The 19,958-nt window shown below is 33.2% G+C and overlaps 2 protein-coding genes across 3 annotated transcripts; both read left to right on the top strand.

Moving 5' to 3' along the window:
• Positions 1–7,842: 7,842 nt before the first annotated feature.
• On the top strand, positions 7,843–11,982 carry LOC131603753 (WD repeat-containing protein YMR102C-like). Of its 2 annotated transcripts, XM_058876177.1 has the most exons (8): positions 7,843–8,320; positions 8,416–9,714; positions 9,844–9,934; positions 10,033–10,190; positions 10,283–10,334; positions 10,488–10,567; positions 10,660–10,753; positions 11,216–11,982. In XM_058876177.1, the coding sequence occupies exons 2-8, from the start codon at positions 8,560–8,562 to the stop codon at positions 11,731–11,733; spliced, it is 2,148 nt and encodes a 715-aa protein (XP_058732160.1). In that variant the 5' UTR covers positions 7,843–8,320; positions 8,416–8,559; the 3' UTR covers positions 11,734–11,982. The 2 variants fall into 2 exon arrangements, with proteins under 2 accessions (XP_058732160.1, XP_058732161.1); XM_058876178.1 differs by having other exon boundaries at positions 7,843–9,714.
• A 1,992-nt stretch (positions 11,983–13,974) lies between these two features.
• LOC131605954 (uncharacterized protein At4g02000-like) lies at positions 13,975–14,874 on the top strand. The gene has a single exon (XM_058878240.1). The coding sequence runs from the start codon at positions 13,975–13,977 to the stop codon at positions 14,872–14,874; it is 900 nt and encodes a 299-aa protein (XP_058734223.1).
• Positions 14,875–19,958: the final 5,084 nt, after the last annotated feature.

Genomic DNA, 19,958 nt, shown 5'->3' with positions numbered 1-19,958 from the left:
TTGTGCTTAATTTTGTAGACGGATATTCATCCTATTGGTTTGAAATTGGATGAAAGCTTAAAAAGTTCCGAAGTACCATTTTTATCAAGAGCGTTAAGCTATGCTTTAATGGCTTGATTTCAACAATCAAATTATCTTCCCTCATTGTATGATTTTGGTTTACTATGTGTGGTAAGGGAAAGACTAAAAGGAAATTTAGAAGGGGCATGTTATATGAGAATGTAGTAATGAGGGGATTAGTGAGAATGAGTAAGTTATATGAGAATGCAGTAATTAAATTATATATCCCAAGGGTACATCTAATCCTCTCACACCATGTGAGAGATTTCATTATTGCTTGATCTTCGTACAAGCCTCACACCAAAACTTCTCCTACAATCTTCTAACAACAACAAAGAAACATAAAAAATTACCTATTTGATACAACCTGTAAAAAGTAAAACACACCAAAACTTCGTACTTCCTTGATTTCAAAACACCGACAATAATGGTGGACTTTGAATCACCCTCATTCAAAGAACTTTTCCAACAAATAAAAAAACAAAATTTCCTATTTGATACAACCTATAAAAATTAAAACACCTTCTTACATATAAAGAATCACCGTACACTTGGTGAAAATTTACAGATGAAATAATTTTATGTACAAATGTGTTTAACACTTTTAAAACACTTGAAAAATGTCTTTTCCTTTCTTGAAACAATATGATCAAATGATATATATACTTAAAGTTCTCAAAAAAATATGAAACTTTTTTTTCCAATACTAAATATTATGCAGCAGAAGAGTTTCTGTGAAAATTTTGAACACTTGTAAAAATTATCAGGAAATAGGTGATTTTTGAATTTGAAAAATCCTTTATTTATAATGATCAGCATCTCTTGATTTTCAAATAACAATTGTTAGAAAGAAATTATGAACAATTGTCATGATTATGACAAGGTTTACAAATGAAAAGAGGTGATGGGAAAATGTAATTTTATAGCAAAATTCAAAAAGATTCATGGTCCAATTGATTGGGGTATATGTTACAATCAAATGTATGTAATGCAACGTTAAAAACGATGTGAATAAATGAATGGATAATTGATTATATTTGGCCCCTTTGAAGACACTGACAGGTAAATTGATTAGTATTGTCTTCCTTGCTATGAGGATAATCAATTATCCTTTGTGTGGACTTAGAAAAAAATAAAAGTTTAACAAAGCCACTTTTTGCCATTTTTGAAAAGTGATGAAATAATGTATAGAATAATTTTTGGAATATTTTTCTTTGAGCATCTAAGATTTATATCATCAAAACATATTGTACCTTAGCCTTGTCATGATTAAATTCCAAATTCCATAGTTTGATTAAATCTTGAATCATCCTTGCTAAAATACTTGAATCTTGTCTTGAAACTTTTTATGCATTATTGAATTTTTTCCTCTTATGTATATTTGTCTTCATCAAAACATCTTCATGAGAGAATTTTCTTCACATTAGATTCCTTATAATTGACACTATGTTCAAGTTTAGGAAGTGATTCCATATTATTACTTTCCTCTTGAACAACCATAGAGTAGATTTTATTGTTGAAGGTAAATGCTCCATTAATAAAACTTGAGTTTTAACAACTGAAAAACTATCATTCAAAACTATCAAGAATTTGATTGTTTGATCTCTAAGACGAAAAATATGTGCAAAACACATAAAGTCACATATATGCATTGATGAATGCAGGTACAAATGAGCACATGCCTGTATGAATTAAGCTCTTCCCCAAGTCTATGCATCTCAGTGAAGTAATCAATCACATACATGGAACCCTGATTGAGATTGTTGGTCTTAGCGAGAAAATTTGAAACATGAATTCACCCAACTTTGAAAAAATGCTCTTTGAGGTCAATCTATGGATCAATGATGTTTTCCAAGAACCCGACGGTTTGAGAAATTGGTGCAGTAACAGATTTTAAAATCCACAAATGAATAAGATAATTGCGTACTTTCCATGTAGCACAATTGAGATACATAATTTTAGGAACTAGAATGAAACCATCTATGAAAGAGATTTTGTTTTTGAGAGATTTCAAGATCCACAAAGTTATTCAACCATGACATGATCATCGTGTTACATCGATCCTAAACAATATACTCACGATTTTCATCTGGTGGTGTTGAAATTCGCATCAGGTTCAACTTGACCATTAATGGTGCTCGATGAAATTTTGATTGATATGATTGTAAAGTCGCATAAACAAAAGAATGAAGAAGAAACCAATCAATGAAATAATGAAATAATATAGTCAGATTTGTGATGCTTATGCAACAACAATGGTGAAAGCGAATCCTCTGGTTGATGATACCGTGTGAAATCTAGAATATGAACACCATATATGTGAATATTAGCTTGCATTGCATAATGAATAAAATGCTTTACAACAAATCTATCTTGCAATGACTAAGATCACCAAATTTTATACTATCTAAAGTTAGTTACAACTAACTAACTCTCAACCACAAATCATAACTAGATACAAGTTAATTATTGCTAGGCTAAACTAAAGATAATATGGAGAGTTCAGATGACTTGTCGAGTAAGCAACTGTAGTAACCATTATCCATCTTCATGCTTAACACAATAGACAATATTACAAAATATTGATTATTTTTATCTCATTGGAAGAGGAAATAAGGAATACAAGAATCTACAATTAGAAGATTTTTGCTCTATCAAGATCACTGTTTTCTCATTAAAATTACATGAATTATAAAGGTACGTTTTGCTCTCTATTTCAATTTTCAACTTGAATTCAGGTATCGGTTCATAAAGTATTGATATAGGGTTGTGCCATTTTTGAATTAATAAATGGGTAGAAATATGTGGTTTAGACAACTCTTGATTATTGAAAAGTCAAAAAGTGGAATTAGAGCCACCCATACTTGAATCATGTGTGAATCTTAGTAATTATTAATATTAAAGTTCCAAAATTGAATTATTTGAACTTAAAATTCATCAAACAATTTCTCTTTTTGAATTAAATTTAAAGTTTAAAATATATTAAAATAAAAATAATAATAATAAATATTATTATATTTACTTAAGTAATTCGTTCTATAATAGATTTTAAAAAATTATTTTATGACATGTGATCTAATCTTTTTAACGTTCCTAGTTAAAACGCCTATGTTTTATATAAGATAACTCGTCAATTTTTATGATTTGGTTTATTCTTACCACTACTTACAATCTCACATCATATGTACTTAGGGACGGTAAAAAATTCCATACTCATGTATATCCGCGGATAAAATCCGTCACGTATACGAGTTGGATGACTTAATGGGTATCCATAGATAAAACAAACAGATATTTAGTTATCTTTTTCTTTACAAGTACAAATACGGATTTGATGGTATCCGTACCCGTAGATATCAGTATATGTTAATAATTAGCAAAATTACTTAAATATTAATTTGTTTAATATGAAATTATTATTATTTTTATTATATATTATTAGAATTATTATTATTTTATTGAATTTATTTATTTGATAAAAGAAGAAATAAAATGAAGGTAATTAGTATTATTTTGTCTTTAATAGAGATAAAAAAGTAATTAACTATATTATTTTTTAAAAAAATATTTAAATAAAGATTTAATGACAATACAGCGATAGTGTAAAACAGTTTTACACTGTCAGTGAAATCCAAACCGTTAACTTTTATAAATATTTGACTTTTTCTTTAAATAACATTTAAAGTATTTATTTTCAAGGGTTGTGATGCACTGACTGTGTAAAGAATTTTACACGAACATGCACTACCTTTAAACTCTTTATATAAGTAGTATATATGAATATTTGTTTAATACCTGTTGATATCTCAAAATCCACGTATAATCGTTTACGAATATCCACATAAATATAGACGGATAATAATATCATATTTATTAAATGGAATAATATTTGTGCCATGATATGAAATTGATAGAGAATACTAAGATCATCCCTACACATCCTTCTATGAACTCCTGCGGCATTATTCATTAAAGAGGTAACTTTCAACTACTTTCAACTGTGGATGATCTTCTAGAAAATAGCACAAATTCTAGTTGTACCTTTCCAATTGAAGATATGCTTGAATAAAGGATGCAAATCACTATTTCTTGTCTCCATGTCATAAATGAAAGTTTAAGTTGATTTAAAGATGAACTGCCCACCAATGGAGAGGGATTTCAGTTGAGACAATATCTTTTAGTTAGGGCATTTGATGGTAATAAGAAAATCGAACTAAATCGAACCGAATTAAATTATACTAAAAATTTATTTAATTGAATCAAATTGTTTCAATTTATTGAAAATCAATTCAAATTAAAATTATTGGTTTGGTAATACCGTTTCAAAATTTTAAACTGTAATAAATCGTTAGAAGATAATTTTTCTTAAAACAAATCATTTACTAAAAAATCGAACTGTTAAGTTCTTTTTTAATACTTTAAAAAATTAGATTTGTTTATAGCTTTTTTATTTTTAATTTCGATTCGATTCGATTTAATTTTAGTTTTGATTTGGTTTTAAAATTGTTTATGCATTATAATTTAATTTGCTAACTAGTTTAGTTATTTTAACTTTAACAAGATTGTATAGAGCATGAATCCTAACTATCATGTTGCATGCTGATTATTAATTTTACACAATCTTCACTAAGAGCTCGTGAGAATCTGCCAAGAAAGTTTCAACATGTAATTAGCTTGATCGAGCACTTTTAGATTGTGAAAGCCAAATCATTCTTCTTCTTTAGAGTGACAAATCTTTTCTTTTAGAGTCATATTTCTCTTATCAGCCTTGTCACAAATTGAAAGAGGGATATGCTAAATTAACTAATTGTCAAATTTTTGACGTAGTAAAGTTAAAAATTAACGTTCTATAGTTTTTTTTTTTTTTTTTTTTTATGGTACAAGGTACTAAAGTTAAAAAATAACGCCTTATAATATTTTTTTTATGGTACAAAGTAGTAAAGTTAAAAAATAATGTCCTATATTATTTTTTTTTACGGTAAAAGAAGTAAAGTTAAAAAATAACACTCTATAATATTTTTTTTATGGTACAAAGTAGTAAAGTTAAAAAATAATGTCCTATAGTATTTTTTTTATGGTAATTAAAAGAAGTAAAGTTAAAAAATAACACTCTATAGTATTTTTTTTATGGTACAAAGTAGTAAAGTTAAAAAATATTTTCCTATAGTATTTTTTTTATGGTAAAACAAATAAAATTAAAAAATAACTCTCTATAGTATTTTTTTTTATGGTACAAAGTAGTGAAGTTAAAAAATAACGCCATATAATATTTTTTTTATGGTACAAAGTAGTAAAGTTAAAAAATAACGCCCTATAATACTTTTTTTTTATGTTACAAAGTAGTAAAGTTAAAAAATAACGCCATTAGCCTTATAGTTTTTTTTTTTATCGTACGAAAGTAATTTTATATATGCTATCATTTTTAAAAGAGTTAAATAAGTGTAAAAAAAATTAAAATTAGTTATTTTTACTTTTTGTCTCTTTAAAATTAGAAATTTTAATTTTTGATTTATTTTGTTAAAATCGTCGTTAATTCAGTCGTTTTATAGAAAATTATCGCTAAAAATTATTGTTAATTCAGTCACTAAATTGCAGAAAGGACAAAATATTAAAATTCATAACTTTAGAGGAAAGATTCTTTAAAAAAAAATGCATAATTTCAAAGAAACTTTAAACATATTTAATTATTTTTAAAATTTATTCCAAAAATAATGTTATACTAAATATATATTCTTTGAAAAAATTATATAATTTATATAAGAATAAATACATTAATACGGTTGTACGAGGAGTTTTAACAAATACTATATTTTTAAAATCCATTACTTTTATATAAATGTAAGTAAAAAGGACTTTTGATATAAGACAACAAAGATTAATATTTTATATTTTCTTCTTTTGGTGTTTTATTTTGCACAATATTTTTTATATTTCTTATGTTGAGTTGGATGGGTGTTTCTTTTTTATAAGCATTGGATGTGTGTTGTTAATTTTATCTTTTGTAACGTGGTTTTATTCTTCGCACACTATATTTTTTTAATAGATTTCTAATAAATAGTATATCAAAAAAGCTATTATGAAGTATCATTTAAAATTCCATTTTTAATAACAAATAAAAGTATCATGATTGTTGTGACACAAATTGCAATCGGTGAAGTATAGATATTCTAAACATAAAAAGTTGAGATTTTTTTTAAAAAAATTATCATAAAATGAAAAAAATTAAGTATAATGGAGTCGGGCGGAGTGAAGATTTCGTTTTATAATTTTAAGACAATAAAATTAATTCTTTTTTCTATCAAAATTATAAAAAAAATAAAAATTGATAAAATAAAATGAAATTCATACCATTTTATTATTCGATTCATTCCATTTGGAATGATTCAAATAAACAAATAATAGAACACCACTCAATTTCATATGATACTTCATCATTTTTCATCAGATTCCATCATTCAAACTCAAACCTGGTATCCGAATAAAAAATATACAAATTATTGCGGTTTAGGTTGAATATAACAGTTAATCAAAGAATTCGAATAATTTATTAATTGATTTGATTTGGGTCCGCATATTTTTAGATTTATCTTCACTTATGATAATCCGTAAATAAATACTACAAAAACTGTTGGCTAAATTACAGTTTTGATCCCCTTATTTTGGTGTTTTCATGATTTTAGTCTCTCTATTTTGTTTTTAAACACTTTTGGTCCTCCATCCTCACTTTGCCTACAAAAAACGCCTATGTGTCACTTTTTAAAATACGTGGCATTTTAATTTCGTTAATTTTTTCCAAGTCATTATAACGAATTTAAAATGACATGTATTTTAAAAAGTGATACATAGACGTTTTATGTAGCCAAAGTAGAGATGGGGACCAAAATTGTTTAAAAACAAAATAGGAGGACTAAAATCGTGAAAACACCAAAATATAGGGACCAAAACTGTAATTTAGCCAAAATTGTTTCATTTATGATGCAATCACAATTTTTTTAATTAAATAGTTTAATAATTAAAATGTCACCATTTAAAAAAAATTCATATTCAAATTTGCGCCTCTTCATTTCTTTTTTTTGTTGGGTTTCATTATTAGTAATTGACCCACTAGATCGTCTAATCTGATTCGAAGTCAATTTTGATATCAAGTACTTCAAATTCCTTCCAATCGTAATTGTGAGAGATTGAACGGTAATCCTCCTTACTAAATTCAGTGGCAATCACCACTAAATCTATTTACGTCTCTATTTTAAATAATAAATTTAAATTCAAACTTGCACATTTTTTTTTGGTTTCAGTAAAAATATTCGACCCACTAGACTGTATAGTCTAGTTCGGAGTCTGTTCTGACATTAAGTGGTTCAAAATCTCTTTCGATCACAATTGTTAAGAATTAAATTGTAATTTTCTCTACTAAATTCAACATCAATTATCACTCACTGAAGTAACTAAAACTTGGTTGCGGCTCTCCATTTTAAATAATAACAATGGCAATTCAACCCAATTCAATGCATACAAAAACATTGCAGACAAAACTAAAATCACAAAACAAAATAATTGTACATCTCCATCACTCATTTTCTTTTTGTTCATTTCTCCCCTTCCTCTTTATTTCTCCTCTCTTAATCCTATAAAGCTATAAACGTGTCAAAGAAAGTCGAAATTAAGCAAAGCACATGATTCGTCTATATAAATTATTAAATATACACGCAAATACTGAAAAACCAAAGAGTGGACTTAGTCACTTTGTCTTAAACAATTCAACAAAAACAAAATCCAACAATACCAAACTTTTTTCTCTTTTTCTTCATTCAACTTTTCTCCATTTTTCACAAATATCAATGCAATTTTTTTATTTTTCTTCTATACTCTTTAATTATAATATTATTATTCTAATTGAAACAAAAACTCCAGTCAAAACACCTCAGTCTTTAGTTGTGCAGAGACATTTTATACAGATATCAGTGACGCAGATTTGCATCTGATCTCTTATTTATATCTTAGTCGGTAGTCAGTCAATAGTTATACAGAAACATCGGATACAGAGTCATCTGATGCAGAGGCGCGATTTTGACATCTGATATATAAAACTCTTATTTATATAGTTAATTTTAATTTAACTTTATGTTTTATGTACCGTACCAGAAGTAGGTATTTCTGTGGAGATAGATAGATACACAGTGACGAAGATCCCTATGATCGATTCTTCCGATTTCTTCATCAAGTTTCGATTTTGAAGACGATTCATCTCATCAATCATTGTGTATTTTTCTTTCCCTTTGTTTTGTTCTACTGTTTTTGATGTTTCATACTTCAATTCCATGGTGATATATGTATGATTTTTCATCTTTGTTGCAGCTATTTCGGATGCCTTTTCTGATAATTTAGAGTTGGAAAGTTCAATTGAGTGAAGATTTTTGGGAATTTTGATTTTTTGTGAAGTTAAGAATCTGTGTAGGGTGTGGAATTGGGGAAGGGTTTGTGGAGTTGGTTGGTGTGGATATGGAATTGGGATTGGAATTGGAAGTGGATGAGGATCAATTTTATGATACTCGTGAGGATTTGAGTTCTGTGTCTGATGATGAGGGTTTTGATTATTGTTTAGAATCTTGTTCTGGTGCTGGTGCTGGTGATTATGTTTCTAGGTTCAATTTTTCGATTAATAGTCTTGAAAGTGTTCGTGATAGACGATTCAGTTTTTTGAGATGGATAGGTTTGGAGTATGATTCGAATTCGATTGAGGGAGTTGATGATCCGTCTTGTGGAGTTGACCGAATCACTTCGACCAGTGGGGCTGTTTTGAGAACCGTAGAGGGTGTTTCTTCAATCTCGAGCCAGATTGTGTTGGATTCATTATCGAATGAGGGTTCTAGGTTGCTAGAAAATCGGGGTGATGGTAATGAGGATTTGACGTGTATGATAAAGAATTTGGATGATGGAACACGGTATGTTGTAGATGAATTGGATCAGGAGGGGAAACTTAATACCCTGCGTGTTCTGGGTTCGAACCAGTTGATTAGTTTGGAAGAGTTTCATAAAAATATTGGGCCGTCGTCATTTGTTCGTAGACATTTGCAGAGAGAGGCGGAAAGTTCTAGATTATTGAGTGTTGCTAAAAAGAAGATGAAGAGAGGTTGGTTAAGCAAACTGGATTCTATTACTTGTTTTTATCCGAATCAAGGATTTGATGAAACTTGCTGCAAAGATTTTGTTTCTCGGATACAAAGAGTTCGGGTTAATTTGCATAAGAAACGAGTTAAGGAGCTTTCATGTCTTTATACTGAACAGGAGTTCAAAGCACACAAAGGCGTTATTTTGACAATGAAGTTCAGTCTCGATGGAAGATATCTAGCTAGCGGTGGTGAAGATGGCATCGTGCGCGTGTGGAAGGTGGTTGAGGATGTAAGAACAAATGAAATGAACATTCTAGATGATGATCCATCCAGTATATATTTCAAAATGAATCAATTTACTGGTATTGTGGCTCCCCTTGACGTAGATAAAGAGAACTTAGTTAAAACAGAGAAGTTGAAAAAATCTTCTTCTTCAACCTGTGTGATTATCCCACCAAAGACGTTCCGCATATTGGCCAAACCTATGCATGAATTCCAGGGGCATAGTAATGACATTTTAGACCTTGCATGGTCCAAATCAGGGGTTAGTTTCCTACCGAAGCAAGCTACTCTTATTTGTCTTTTCATGTCTAGCACTATCTTTAAGTTAGCTTATCATTTAGTTTTCTATAAATGAAATTCACTGTTGTTTACATTCTTTCATTGATTGCAGTTTCTACTCTCATCCTCTCTTGATAAGACAGCGCGCCTATGGCAAGTAGGGATTGACAAATGTCTCCGAGTTTTCTCCCACAATAATTATGGTGTGCCTCTTTTGCCTCTTTTTTTAAGTGTTTCTCTATTTTTTTGTTTTTTGTTTTTTTTGCTAAGTAACACTTTTTTCCGATTTCCTTTGGTGCAGTGACATGTGTGAATTTCAATCCTGTCAATGATAATTTTTTCATCAGTGGTTCAATTGATGGAAAGGTGCGTATCTGGGAAGTTGTTCGCTGTCGGGTTGTTGATTATATTGACATCAGAGAGATAGTCACAGCTGTGTGCTTCCGCCCTGATGGACAGGTCTGTTACGTTACATTTTTGAAACTGCATGAACATTGTGGCAGAAAAATGTCTTTTTTGTTTTGTTCCTAAATTTTTACTCATTCTTGCAGGGCACGATTGTGGGTACCATGGCAGGCAATTGCCGTTTCTATGATATCCTAGGTATGCACACATTTGGTACTGTATATGTTTGGAATTGTGTTACAATTTGAAGCCTGGGTGCAAAATTATCTTTTATTCTTCTGAGATAAAGAAGTTTCCGTATTCAAATTATTGATCCTAAAAATGATTATTCTTTTACCTTTCCTTGTTTAGATAGTCATATGAAAATGGATACTAAAATGTCGTTACAAGGCAAAAAGAAGACATCGGGGAAAAGGATCACTGGCTTTCAGGTCGGTTATTCCTCTGTTTTCCGGTTTTTTTCTCTTCACCCTATATAATTATTTTACAAGTGGTTATTAATTGTGTATGATTATTTCTTCAGTTTTCACCCAGTGACCCGAGCAAGTTATTGGCTGCTTCGGCGGATTCACATGTATGCATACTCTCTGGAGTTGATGTCATTTACAAATTCAAGGGTATGTTCTTCACATCTGCTTTCCTTATCTGAAAATATTCTAAAAATGCATTCCATTTGTGCCTAATTCTTTACTTGTTGCATCTTACAATTCGGGCTTAAGCCTAATTTAACCCCTTAACTAGTTTGTAAGATGAAGATTGCTTAAGCCTAAAAGCATTACAAAGGTCATATATAAACGGTGTAAGACTAAACCCACCCCCATAGGCCCAACACAATAAAGGTGCTAGAGGCTGTTATATGAATATACAAATACATTCCAATTTTTCTGCAATTAAGGCATATCTGATGTGTTCCTATGTGTATTTTAAATTTCTGCAACGAGGACTTGGTTTGTACATACATGCGATTTTCCAAGTTTTTTGTGCTTTGATAACTTATTTCGCCCAGAGTGTAAGTTTTTGTACAATCATGTTCATTTTGATAATAAGCTATTAAACCTCTTCTTCTTTATTTTCTTCAGGCCTAAGAAGTGCAGGTCAGATGCATGCTTCCTTCACCTCTGATGGGAAACATATTGTTTCGCTTAGTGAAGGTTCAAACGTTTGTATCTGGAATCACACCGGCCAAGATAGGAATACTTCCAAAGCAAAGAAGATTATGTCTTCCGAGAGTTTTCTATCCCACAATGCAACAATCGCCATACCTTGGTGTGGAATTGAGTCAACACCATTGTCCCCATCACTCGAAGAAAACTTGATTCAGAGGTCATCATTGTCTTCTCCTGATTGTTTCTTCATGAGTCGCGGATTTCTTTCCGAGTTAGTCCCAAGGGTTTCTGCTACATGGCCAGAGGAAACACTTCTCGACTCAGGTCAAACCGTTGTTTCTCCTACAATATGTAAATCAGAGTATAAATTCTTGAGAAGTGCTTGCAAGGGAATGGCTAATTCTCACTTATGGGGCCAAGTAATCGTAACAGCAGGATCTGATGGATTCATAAAAGTGTACCAAAATTACGGCTTACCTGTTCGCGTTTGAAACACGAGAATTTGCTGGTGTACTATAAAGTAAGAAACAAAGCTTCATCGTATGGTAGCGCGGGGATGCCATCGTGTAATATTATTCTTTATACGAATGTCGATATCAGTTATACTATTCTTTAATTTTTAAGGATTGTCAGTTAGAGAATGTAAGTTTCAGTTTTGCTGATAGTCCTTGTCAAAATGTAATGTAATTTCTGATTGTGTATAGTATATAGAAAGATTTCATTCAATTTTAATTTATACATACATCAAGTTATTGCTTGCACCATCCCAATCATCTTTTTGAGAAAAACATAATTTTCTCTTTATGGATTACAATGTCTACCTCATGTGAGTGGTTGACCATGATTCACATTATGTGTTTTTTTAGAAAAATTTATGTATCATGATCATTACCTATGTGAAATGACATGAAGAGAAACATTTGTTGCACTAAGTAGATGATAGATTTACTTTAAAGAGATGTTGAATTTGTGGTTAGAAAACTTTTGACTTGTATATAAAGTAATGGACAATATGTTTTGAGCCACTTATTTTTCTTTTTCTGAAGTGAGTTTATAAAGATTTTTAGTATATATTCCTATAATCTGTTCATATATGCTAATTTATCTAGAGATATCCAATAATGATGATCAGAATTGGAGGCCAACCCACGATGTGTCACAATGGAGGGTTAGAGCTTTAACGTGTGAAGTGCCTTTGCGCCTACTAAGCACTAAATATAAATGGGTAGGCAACTTTTTTTATCTCTAAATGTGTAAGTTTTGGCCATAATTTTAAATGAACCGAAATTCAAACACATTAATAAAAATATATTTTACTTAATTATTTTAGTTCTCAAATTAAATTTTAAATGGTTAATTTAGTTTATGAATACTAGCGTTCAAACGGGCACTCACGTGCCCGTTTGTCCGCTTTTTTTAATGCGCACAGTAGAGAAAAATAAATATGTATATTTTTTTTGAGATTTTTATTGTACGTCGCCTTATGTATAATATTATTTTTACGCAATTAGTAGAATTAAAATCATGTTGATAAATATATGTTTTAAAAGTGTTTAATTGAATTTATTATATATGTAGTAATTTTATTAATATCTATATTAAATTAATAAAACTTTATTGAAAGAGCACACCGCTTTTATCCAGTTTTAATATATGCCGCATTAAAAATAAAATTATTTAAATATAATTAGTTTAATTAAAATTAAGATGAGAAATGTTTAGTTTCAATATGTTTTAGCATTCTACTCTATCACTCCCTCTACATATGTCATACAATTTTTTTACAGTTTTTGGTATATATACTTATTAGATCTAAATAAAAATAAGATAAAAATAAATTTGTGTTGTCTAAACATGCTAATAATATTATACATTTTGAAAATGACAAACAAATATATTGGAATTCGGATTCAAGAATTGAAGCATTATTTATATTGTGTAACCAATGACGTTCTTTAAGAGAAATGCCAAACATAAAATCTTTATTCAAAGAAATTTTTTTTCCCTGCAATTTCTTCCATAGTAATACAAAAATGTATAAAAGCAAATATCAGAAATAACTTAGAGAAAAAAATAGTGAAATTAAGACAAATTAGTGCAATGTGGTGTTTCTATCAGTGTATATCAAATCATGTTTGTCTATCCGATTTCTTTATTTCCTAAACGTGTTTATGTATTCTTATCATGTTTTTCGTATATATCCCTTTAAAGAAAAATATTAGACTTCTTTAAAAAATATCTCTCTCTCTCTCTCTCTCTCTCTCTCTCTCTCTCTCTCTCTCTCTCTCTCTCTCTCTCTCTCTCTCTCTCTCTCTCTCTCTCTCTCTCTCTCTCTCTCTCTCTCTCTCTCTCTCTCTCTCTCTCTCTCTCTCTCTCTCTCTCTCTCTCTCTCTCTCTCTCTCTCTCTCTCTGATATTTTAATTTCATCTTTAATTTCATGTTATTCTTATTGGTCTTAGGTGAAAATGATCTAATATTTTAATACATACTATAATCTTAATTCTTAACTATAATAATGATTCACTTCAAAATTGTACCATGCTTTTATTAAGATGTTAAAATGAATACTAAATTACAATATTTCCTAGTGCTCTGCTAGGGTTTGCTTTCCTAGTGTCTTTCTAGGTTTTTGTTTTCCTTCTCTTGTGAGAAGCTCTTCCTTCCTGGTTTTTTTCGGTCTTTTGCTATTGTGTTCACAAGTCAGTTTTCCTGTTTCTCTATTCAAAAGTTCTATGGGTAGTCATGATGAACCAAACTTGGAGGGACTCTCCCTTCTGGATGATGGTGATGAAGGGTTTTGTTTTGACATTGGAGATGACGACGGAAGTACGGGGGATTTACAGTTTTGTTTGGTAGGAAGATTCTTGAGTGACAGACCAATTCACGTGAAGTCAATGAAGGCTCGCATGGCAGATATCTGGAGGCCCGTTAAAAAAGTCATGATTAAGGAAGCCATGGATGATCGCATTCTGTTTCAATTTAGTCACCAGTTGGACATGGAGGCGGCATTGAAAGGAGGTCCATGGTCTTATGATAATCATCTTCTGGTTATTGAGAAAGTACAAGTGGGTGTGCAGATCGAAAATATTCCGCTATTTCATGTGGAGTTCTGGGTGCAAGTCCATAATCTGCCGGCTGGTCTAATGCTAGAAAAAGTGGGAAGGACAATGGCAAATTTTATTGGATCTTTTGTTGAGTATGACAAAAATAACAACTCAAGTTTCTGGCGTCAATATATGCGTCTGAGGGTTAAGATCGATGTTCGCTTGCCATTAAAGACGCATACCCGTGTGAAAAACAAGGGTGGGGAGTGGTGCACTGTCAAATTTAAGTTTGAAAAGTTGAGTATATTCTGTTTTGTAAGTGGTATTCTTGGGCATACTGAACAAAGGTGCGCTGTCCGTTTTGCTATGGAAGAAGATCCGGGTGTTAGGGGATGGTCAGCTGAATTAAGACCTGAAAATAGGAAGTTTGTAGGGGGTACATCACGGTGGCTACAGGAAGAAGAAGGTGGAAAAAAATTTGACTCCCCGGCGCGTATGAATCAATCGCCTGTTGTAGGAAGTGGAGGTGAGGAGGTTCCTGTGGAGGTCCCACATGGGGAGCACGTAGGCGACATCTCTGGTACATGAGTTAATGGCCAATTATTGACCCATAATGTTGCTATTCAAAGCTTTAACGTTACCAATCATCACAATAATCACCTGCTAGCACCTGAATCCGACAATACAATTAATGCTCATCATCATCCATCAATCATGCTGGGACCACATCATACTTTCTGTGCAAAAGCTGTGCTACAACAACCGATTGTCTCTGGCGGCGATAACCCTGGCCCATGTTTTCAAAATCACATTATACCTGTTCCCACTTTGTCCCCAAACTCATCCCTCATCAATACCAGCGCTGACTTTTCATCCAACAGTAGCGTGGCCCACAAGAATATGGCATTGTCGGCCATACTGAGTAATCCAACATCCAATTTGAATAGTCCTTTCCCCACACAACACATATCCCAAAATAATGCAAACCATGCAACTAGCCTAAATTTCTCCTCCCTAAAACCGAAAGCCAAAAGTCTTAAAACCAAAATTCTGCACCATAAAACTAATGTTACCAAGACTAATAAACACGCTGCGGGCCTTTCTGTTTCAAACCCACCTGGTATGCCATCCAATGCTTTGAATATCTCTCTTACCATACAACCTGTGTTCTCAGCAAGCCAATCTAAACCCCTCGAGGAAGTGCAAGTAGAAAAGAAAAGGAGAAGAGAGGATGCCCAAGAACAGTCTGCAGCAACAAAAGAGGACCAGCATCATTATTTTTTATCGGCAAGTCCTGGCAGTCGGGACTGCCGGGACCAATGAAAATTCTAAGTTGGAATTGTCGGGGTGTGAGCAGCCCGGGAGCGATTCCTAACCTGCGGACGCTGGCTCATAGGCACCATCCTGATATTCTCTTTCTTTCTGAGACATTAGCCAATTCTCAGAAGTTGGAGCGTGTTCGGGTGGCGTTGAAATTCGATGCATGTTTATCGGTGGACGTGGTGGGCAGGAGTGGGGGAATTGCTGTTATGTGGAAGAATTCTCAAAAGTGTAGTATCTTAAATTTTAGTCGGAACTTTATCAACATGCTGGTACAGGATGAGGAGAAAGGTGATTGGCGCCTTACGTGCTACTATGGGTATCCGGAAAGATCGAGACGTCGTCAAGCTTGGGATATGATTCGTGAGTTGAATGAAATATCGACGTTACCGTGGTGCATTATCGGGGACTTTAATGATCTTCTGTCCCAAAATGACAAGCAAGGGGTTAATGCCCATCCTAATTGGCTGTGTACGGGTTTTCAAGATGTCGTCGGTGATTGTGATCTTACGGATATTCCGTTGGAGGGGTATCCGTTTACTTGGACAAAGAGCAGAGGCACACCCCATATGATCGAGGAAAGGTTAGATAGATCCCTTGTTACTTCTGAGTGGTTGCGGTTATTTCCGGCGGCTAAACTTCAAAATCTTATAGCTTCTCATTCAGACCACACACCTATTCTTTTATGTTGTGATCCGGTTCCAATTTGCTACAAGAGGAGGAGTTTCAAATTTGAGAATTGGTGGTTGGAAGAAGAAGGAGTGTCGAAAGTGGTGCAAGACGGTTGGAATGCTATAGTTGATCATACTGTGGTGGAAAAAATTACAGACTATGCTGTTGATTTAGAAAGATGGAGTATAATGCGTGTTCGGCGGGAGAATGAAGATAGGGATAGTTTTCGTGCAACGATGGAACTATACCGTGGTAGTAATGATCCAACAAGTGCAGCACTGTATATGGAAGCTCACAATGAGTATAATAAAATTCTTATTCGTGAGGATACTTATTGGCGTCAACGGGCGAAGATGCATTGGCTTCGGGATGGTGATTTAAATACTCAGTTCTTTCACAGATCCGATTCAGCGCGTCGAAGTTTTCAGAAAATCAAAATGCTTACTGATGAGGTTAATGTCGAGATCCGTGATCGTGAAGGTTTGTGTGGAGTTGCCCAGAGGTATTTTGATAAGTTATTTGAAGCAAGGGATGGGAGGTATGAACCGGTTCTAAGCTTGGTACAACCTGTCATTTCTACTGAGGATAATCTTTTTCTTACTGCTCCCATTTTAAAAGAAGAACTTTATGAGTCTTTGATTCATATGCACCCGGACAAGTCACCTGGGCCGGATGGGTTTAATCCGGCTTTTTATCACAACTTCTGGACAACATGTGGGGATGATATTTATTCTGAAGCAAAGGTTTGGCTTGATAGAGGTTTTTTCCCTCTGTCGCTTAATGATACCAATATATGTCTTATTCCAAAATGTGGTAATCCTAATAGTATGAAGGATTTGCGGCCGATTTCTTTATGTAATGTGGTTTATAAAATAGTTTCTAAACTTCTGGCAAATAGATTAAAGAAGTGCCTGGACAAGTGTATTAGTGAGGAGCAATCGGCTTTTGTGGAAGGTAGATCGATTCTTGATAATGCTATGATTGCTTTCAAAGTTATACATGCGCTGAAGCGAAGGACCTCGGGTAATAATGCTCAATTGGCTTTAAAGATTGATATTAGTAAAGCTTACGATAGAGTTGATTGGGGTTTTTTGAAGGGGATGTTGGCCCGTTTGGGTTTTGAGGAGAAGTAGATACAGTGGATGATGATGTGTGTGTCTTCAGTGAATTATTTTGTTCTTATGAATAGCGATAGTGTTGGACCGATTCAGCCAGGGAGAGGCTTGAGACAAGGGGATCCCCTGTCCCCGTATCTCTTTATTCTTGTCACAGAAGGACTTTCGACTCTTATTAAAGGAGTTGTTGCTGGTGGGAACCTTCATGGGGTTCAAATTTATAGATGGGCACCTAGTGTGTCCCATCTACTTTTTGCTGACGATTGTTTTCTTTTTTGCAGGGAAAACCTTACAGAAGTTCATAATATAATGGAGATACTTCGGGTGTATGCTGACGCGTCAGGACAAGATATTAATTTGTCTAAGTCTGAGGTGTTTTTTAGCAGAAATATTAGTCGACCTGCTCAAGAAGACTTGGCGAGTATTATGGGGGTGAGACATGTCATGGGAACTGGCACCTATCTGGGACTTCCGTCTCTAATAGGTCATAGTAAGAAAGCTACCTTTGGATATGTGAAGGATAGAATTTGGAAGAAGGTTAATTCTTGGAGGAGTAGGCCGATATCTAAAGCAGGTAAGGAGGTGATGATAAAATCAGTGCTTCAGTCCATCCCTTCTTATATTATGAGTCTGTTTCTTATCCCCGATGGAATTGTGAATGATATCAAGAAGATGTTTAGTTCTTTCTGGTGGGGAGGAGGTAGTAATACGAATGGTATTCGGTGGTTGGCATGGGAAAAACTTACAGGTTCTAAGAACGAAGGAGGGCTTGGTTTCCGGGATCTTAAGGCTTTCAATATGGCTATGATGGCTAAGAGGGGTTGGCATATTTTAACTACACCTCAATCGTTAGTCTCTAGAATCTTTAAAGCAAGGTATTTCCCTAGAACTACTTTCTTTAATGCTAATCTGGGTATTAATCCAAGCTTTGTTTGGCGTAGTATTTGGCAAGCTCGGAAAATCTTATGTCTTGGGTGCAGGTGGAGTATTGGTAATGGTATGAATATTCCCGTGATGGGTTCACCTTGGCTTCGGGGGAAAAAAGAAGGGCGGATTCATGGTCCTCAAGCACAAGGTGCGTATGATATGAATGTTAGTGATATCTTGTCGCCTCAAGGGAAATTCTGGAATGCTCTAATAATAAGAGAGTTGTTTGATTATGTAGCTGCATATGACATTCTTCAAGTACCTTTACTTGAGGATGTAACTGAAGATAGGTGGAATTGGAAAGAGGAACAAAATGGATGTTATAGTGTCCGGTCGGGGTATCAATTGTGGAGAAAGGAGTATTTGAGATCGGAGTTAGGTAGGGTAGAAGGTGATTGGTTTAGTCTTTGGCATATCAAGGCACCTCCTAGAACTAAACATTTGCTTTGGAGGATTTGTCGTGATTGTCTTCCGACGAGGGTGAGGTTGCGACAACATTATGTCTCTTGTTCAACTAATTGCCCGTTTTGTAAGCATTCTTTGGAGGATTCGTGGCATGTGTTCTTTGGCTGCAATGTTACAAGTTGGTGTTGGCAAATTACAGGTTTGTCCCATATTATTGATCATCGTATACACACTTTTCATGATGTGAAATCCTTAGTTTTTGATATTTGTAGTGAGGATAGTTTGATTGCGGGAAGAGTTGCAGTTATGATTGATATTATGTGGAGAAATCGGAATAACATGATTTGGAATAATGAAAGTGAAGATTACTCTAAATTGGGTTTGAATGCTTTTTGTAGTTGGAATGAGTGGTTTATGGCACAACGTCAGGGTACTAGTGAGAATAATAGTCAAACAAATACGAGGTGGAATCCGCCGGTGGAGGGTAGTTTTAAATGTAATGTGGATGCGGGTTTTAACATCAGCAGGGGTACCACTAATAGGGGTTGGTGCATGAGAGATCATTCGGGGAGTTTTATGTTTGCAGGTGCAGCTTGGGACTTTGGCAAATATCCGATTCTTGAAGCGGAGGCTTTGGCTTTTAAAGAGGCTATTCAAAATGCCATCGAGATGCAGCTGTAGAATGTCACTTTTGAAAGCGATTCTCAAAGAACGGTTCAGGCTATATATAGCACCAACATTGGTATCTCGGAATTTAGTTGCATAATTTCTTCTATTCATAAGTTGCTGTTTAATTTCCCTAACTTTGAGGTGAAGTTTGTTAAACGCCAAGCGAATGCGGTTGCTCATGCTATAGAAAAGGCGGTCGATTCTTGGACTAGGCGTAGTTTACTCCATATAGTACCTCCTTGTATTGAATACTTTCTTATTAATGATATGAACTAAATTTCTTATTGTAAAAAAAAACTATATATAAAGGGAATACGTAAATTTGGTCTGGCCTATTTTCTATTCCATAATTACCCTTCATTTACTCTATATTTTACAACTCAAGGCATTAATTTAAATAACTTCCACGTATAATAACTACCTACAAGTTATAGGAAAGAGAGATATGAAATAACCACTTGGAAGTTACAAGGAGAGATAAAATGATAAATATAACCTGTAACATAAACTTCATAATATTGCATAAATTTTTCTCAGATCATTTACACGTCTTTTACAAATGAT

Source organism: Vicia villosa, linkage group LG5 (genome assembly GCF_029867415.1).
Source record: "Vicia villosa cultivar HV-30 ecotype Madison, WI linkage group LG5, Vvil1.0, whole genome shotgun sequence".
NCBI lineage: Eukaryota > Viridiplantae > Streptophyta > Magnoliopsida > Fabales > Fabaceae > Vicia > Vicia villosa.
Note: the sequence above shows the minus strand (reverse complement) of the source record. Positions and strands in the feature narration are given on the sequence as shown.

Coding starts and splice junctions, on each gene's coding strand:
- LOC131603753 (XM_058876177.1), top strand. CDS start 8,560: ATGGAATTGGGATTGGAATTGGAAGTGGATGAGGATCAATTTTATGAT. Junction 10,191..10,282: donor GCTTCCGCCCTGATGGACAG/GTCTGTTACGTT, acceptor TCATTCTTGCAG/GGCACGATTGTGGGTACCAT. Junction 10,754..11,215: donor TGTCATTTACAAATTCAAGG/GTATGTTCTTCA, acceptor TATTTTCTTCAG/GCCTAAGAAGTGCAGGTCAG.
- LOC131605954 (XM_058878240.1), top strand. CDS start 13,975: ATGGGTAGTCATGATGAACCAAACTTGGAGGGACTCTCCCTTCTGGAT.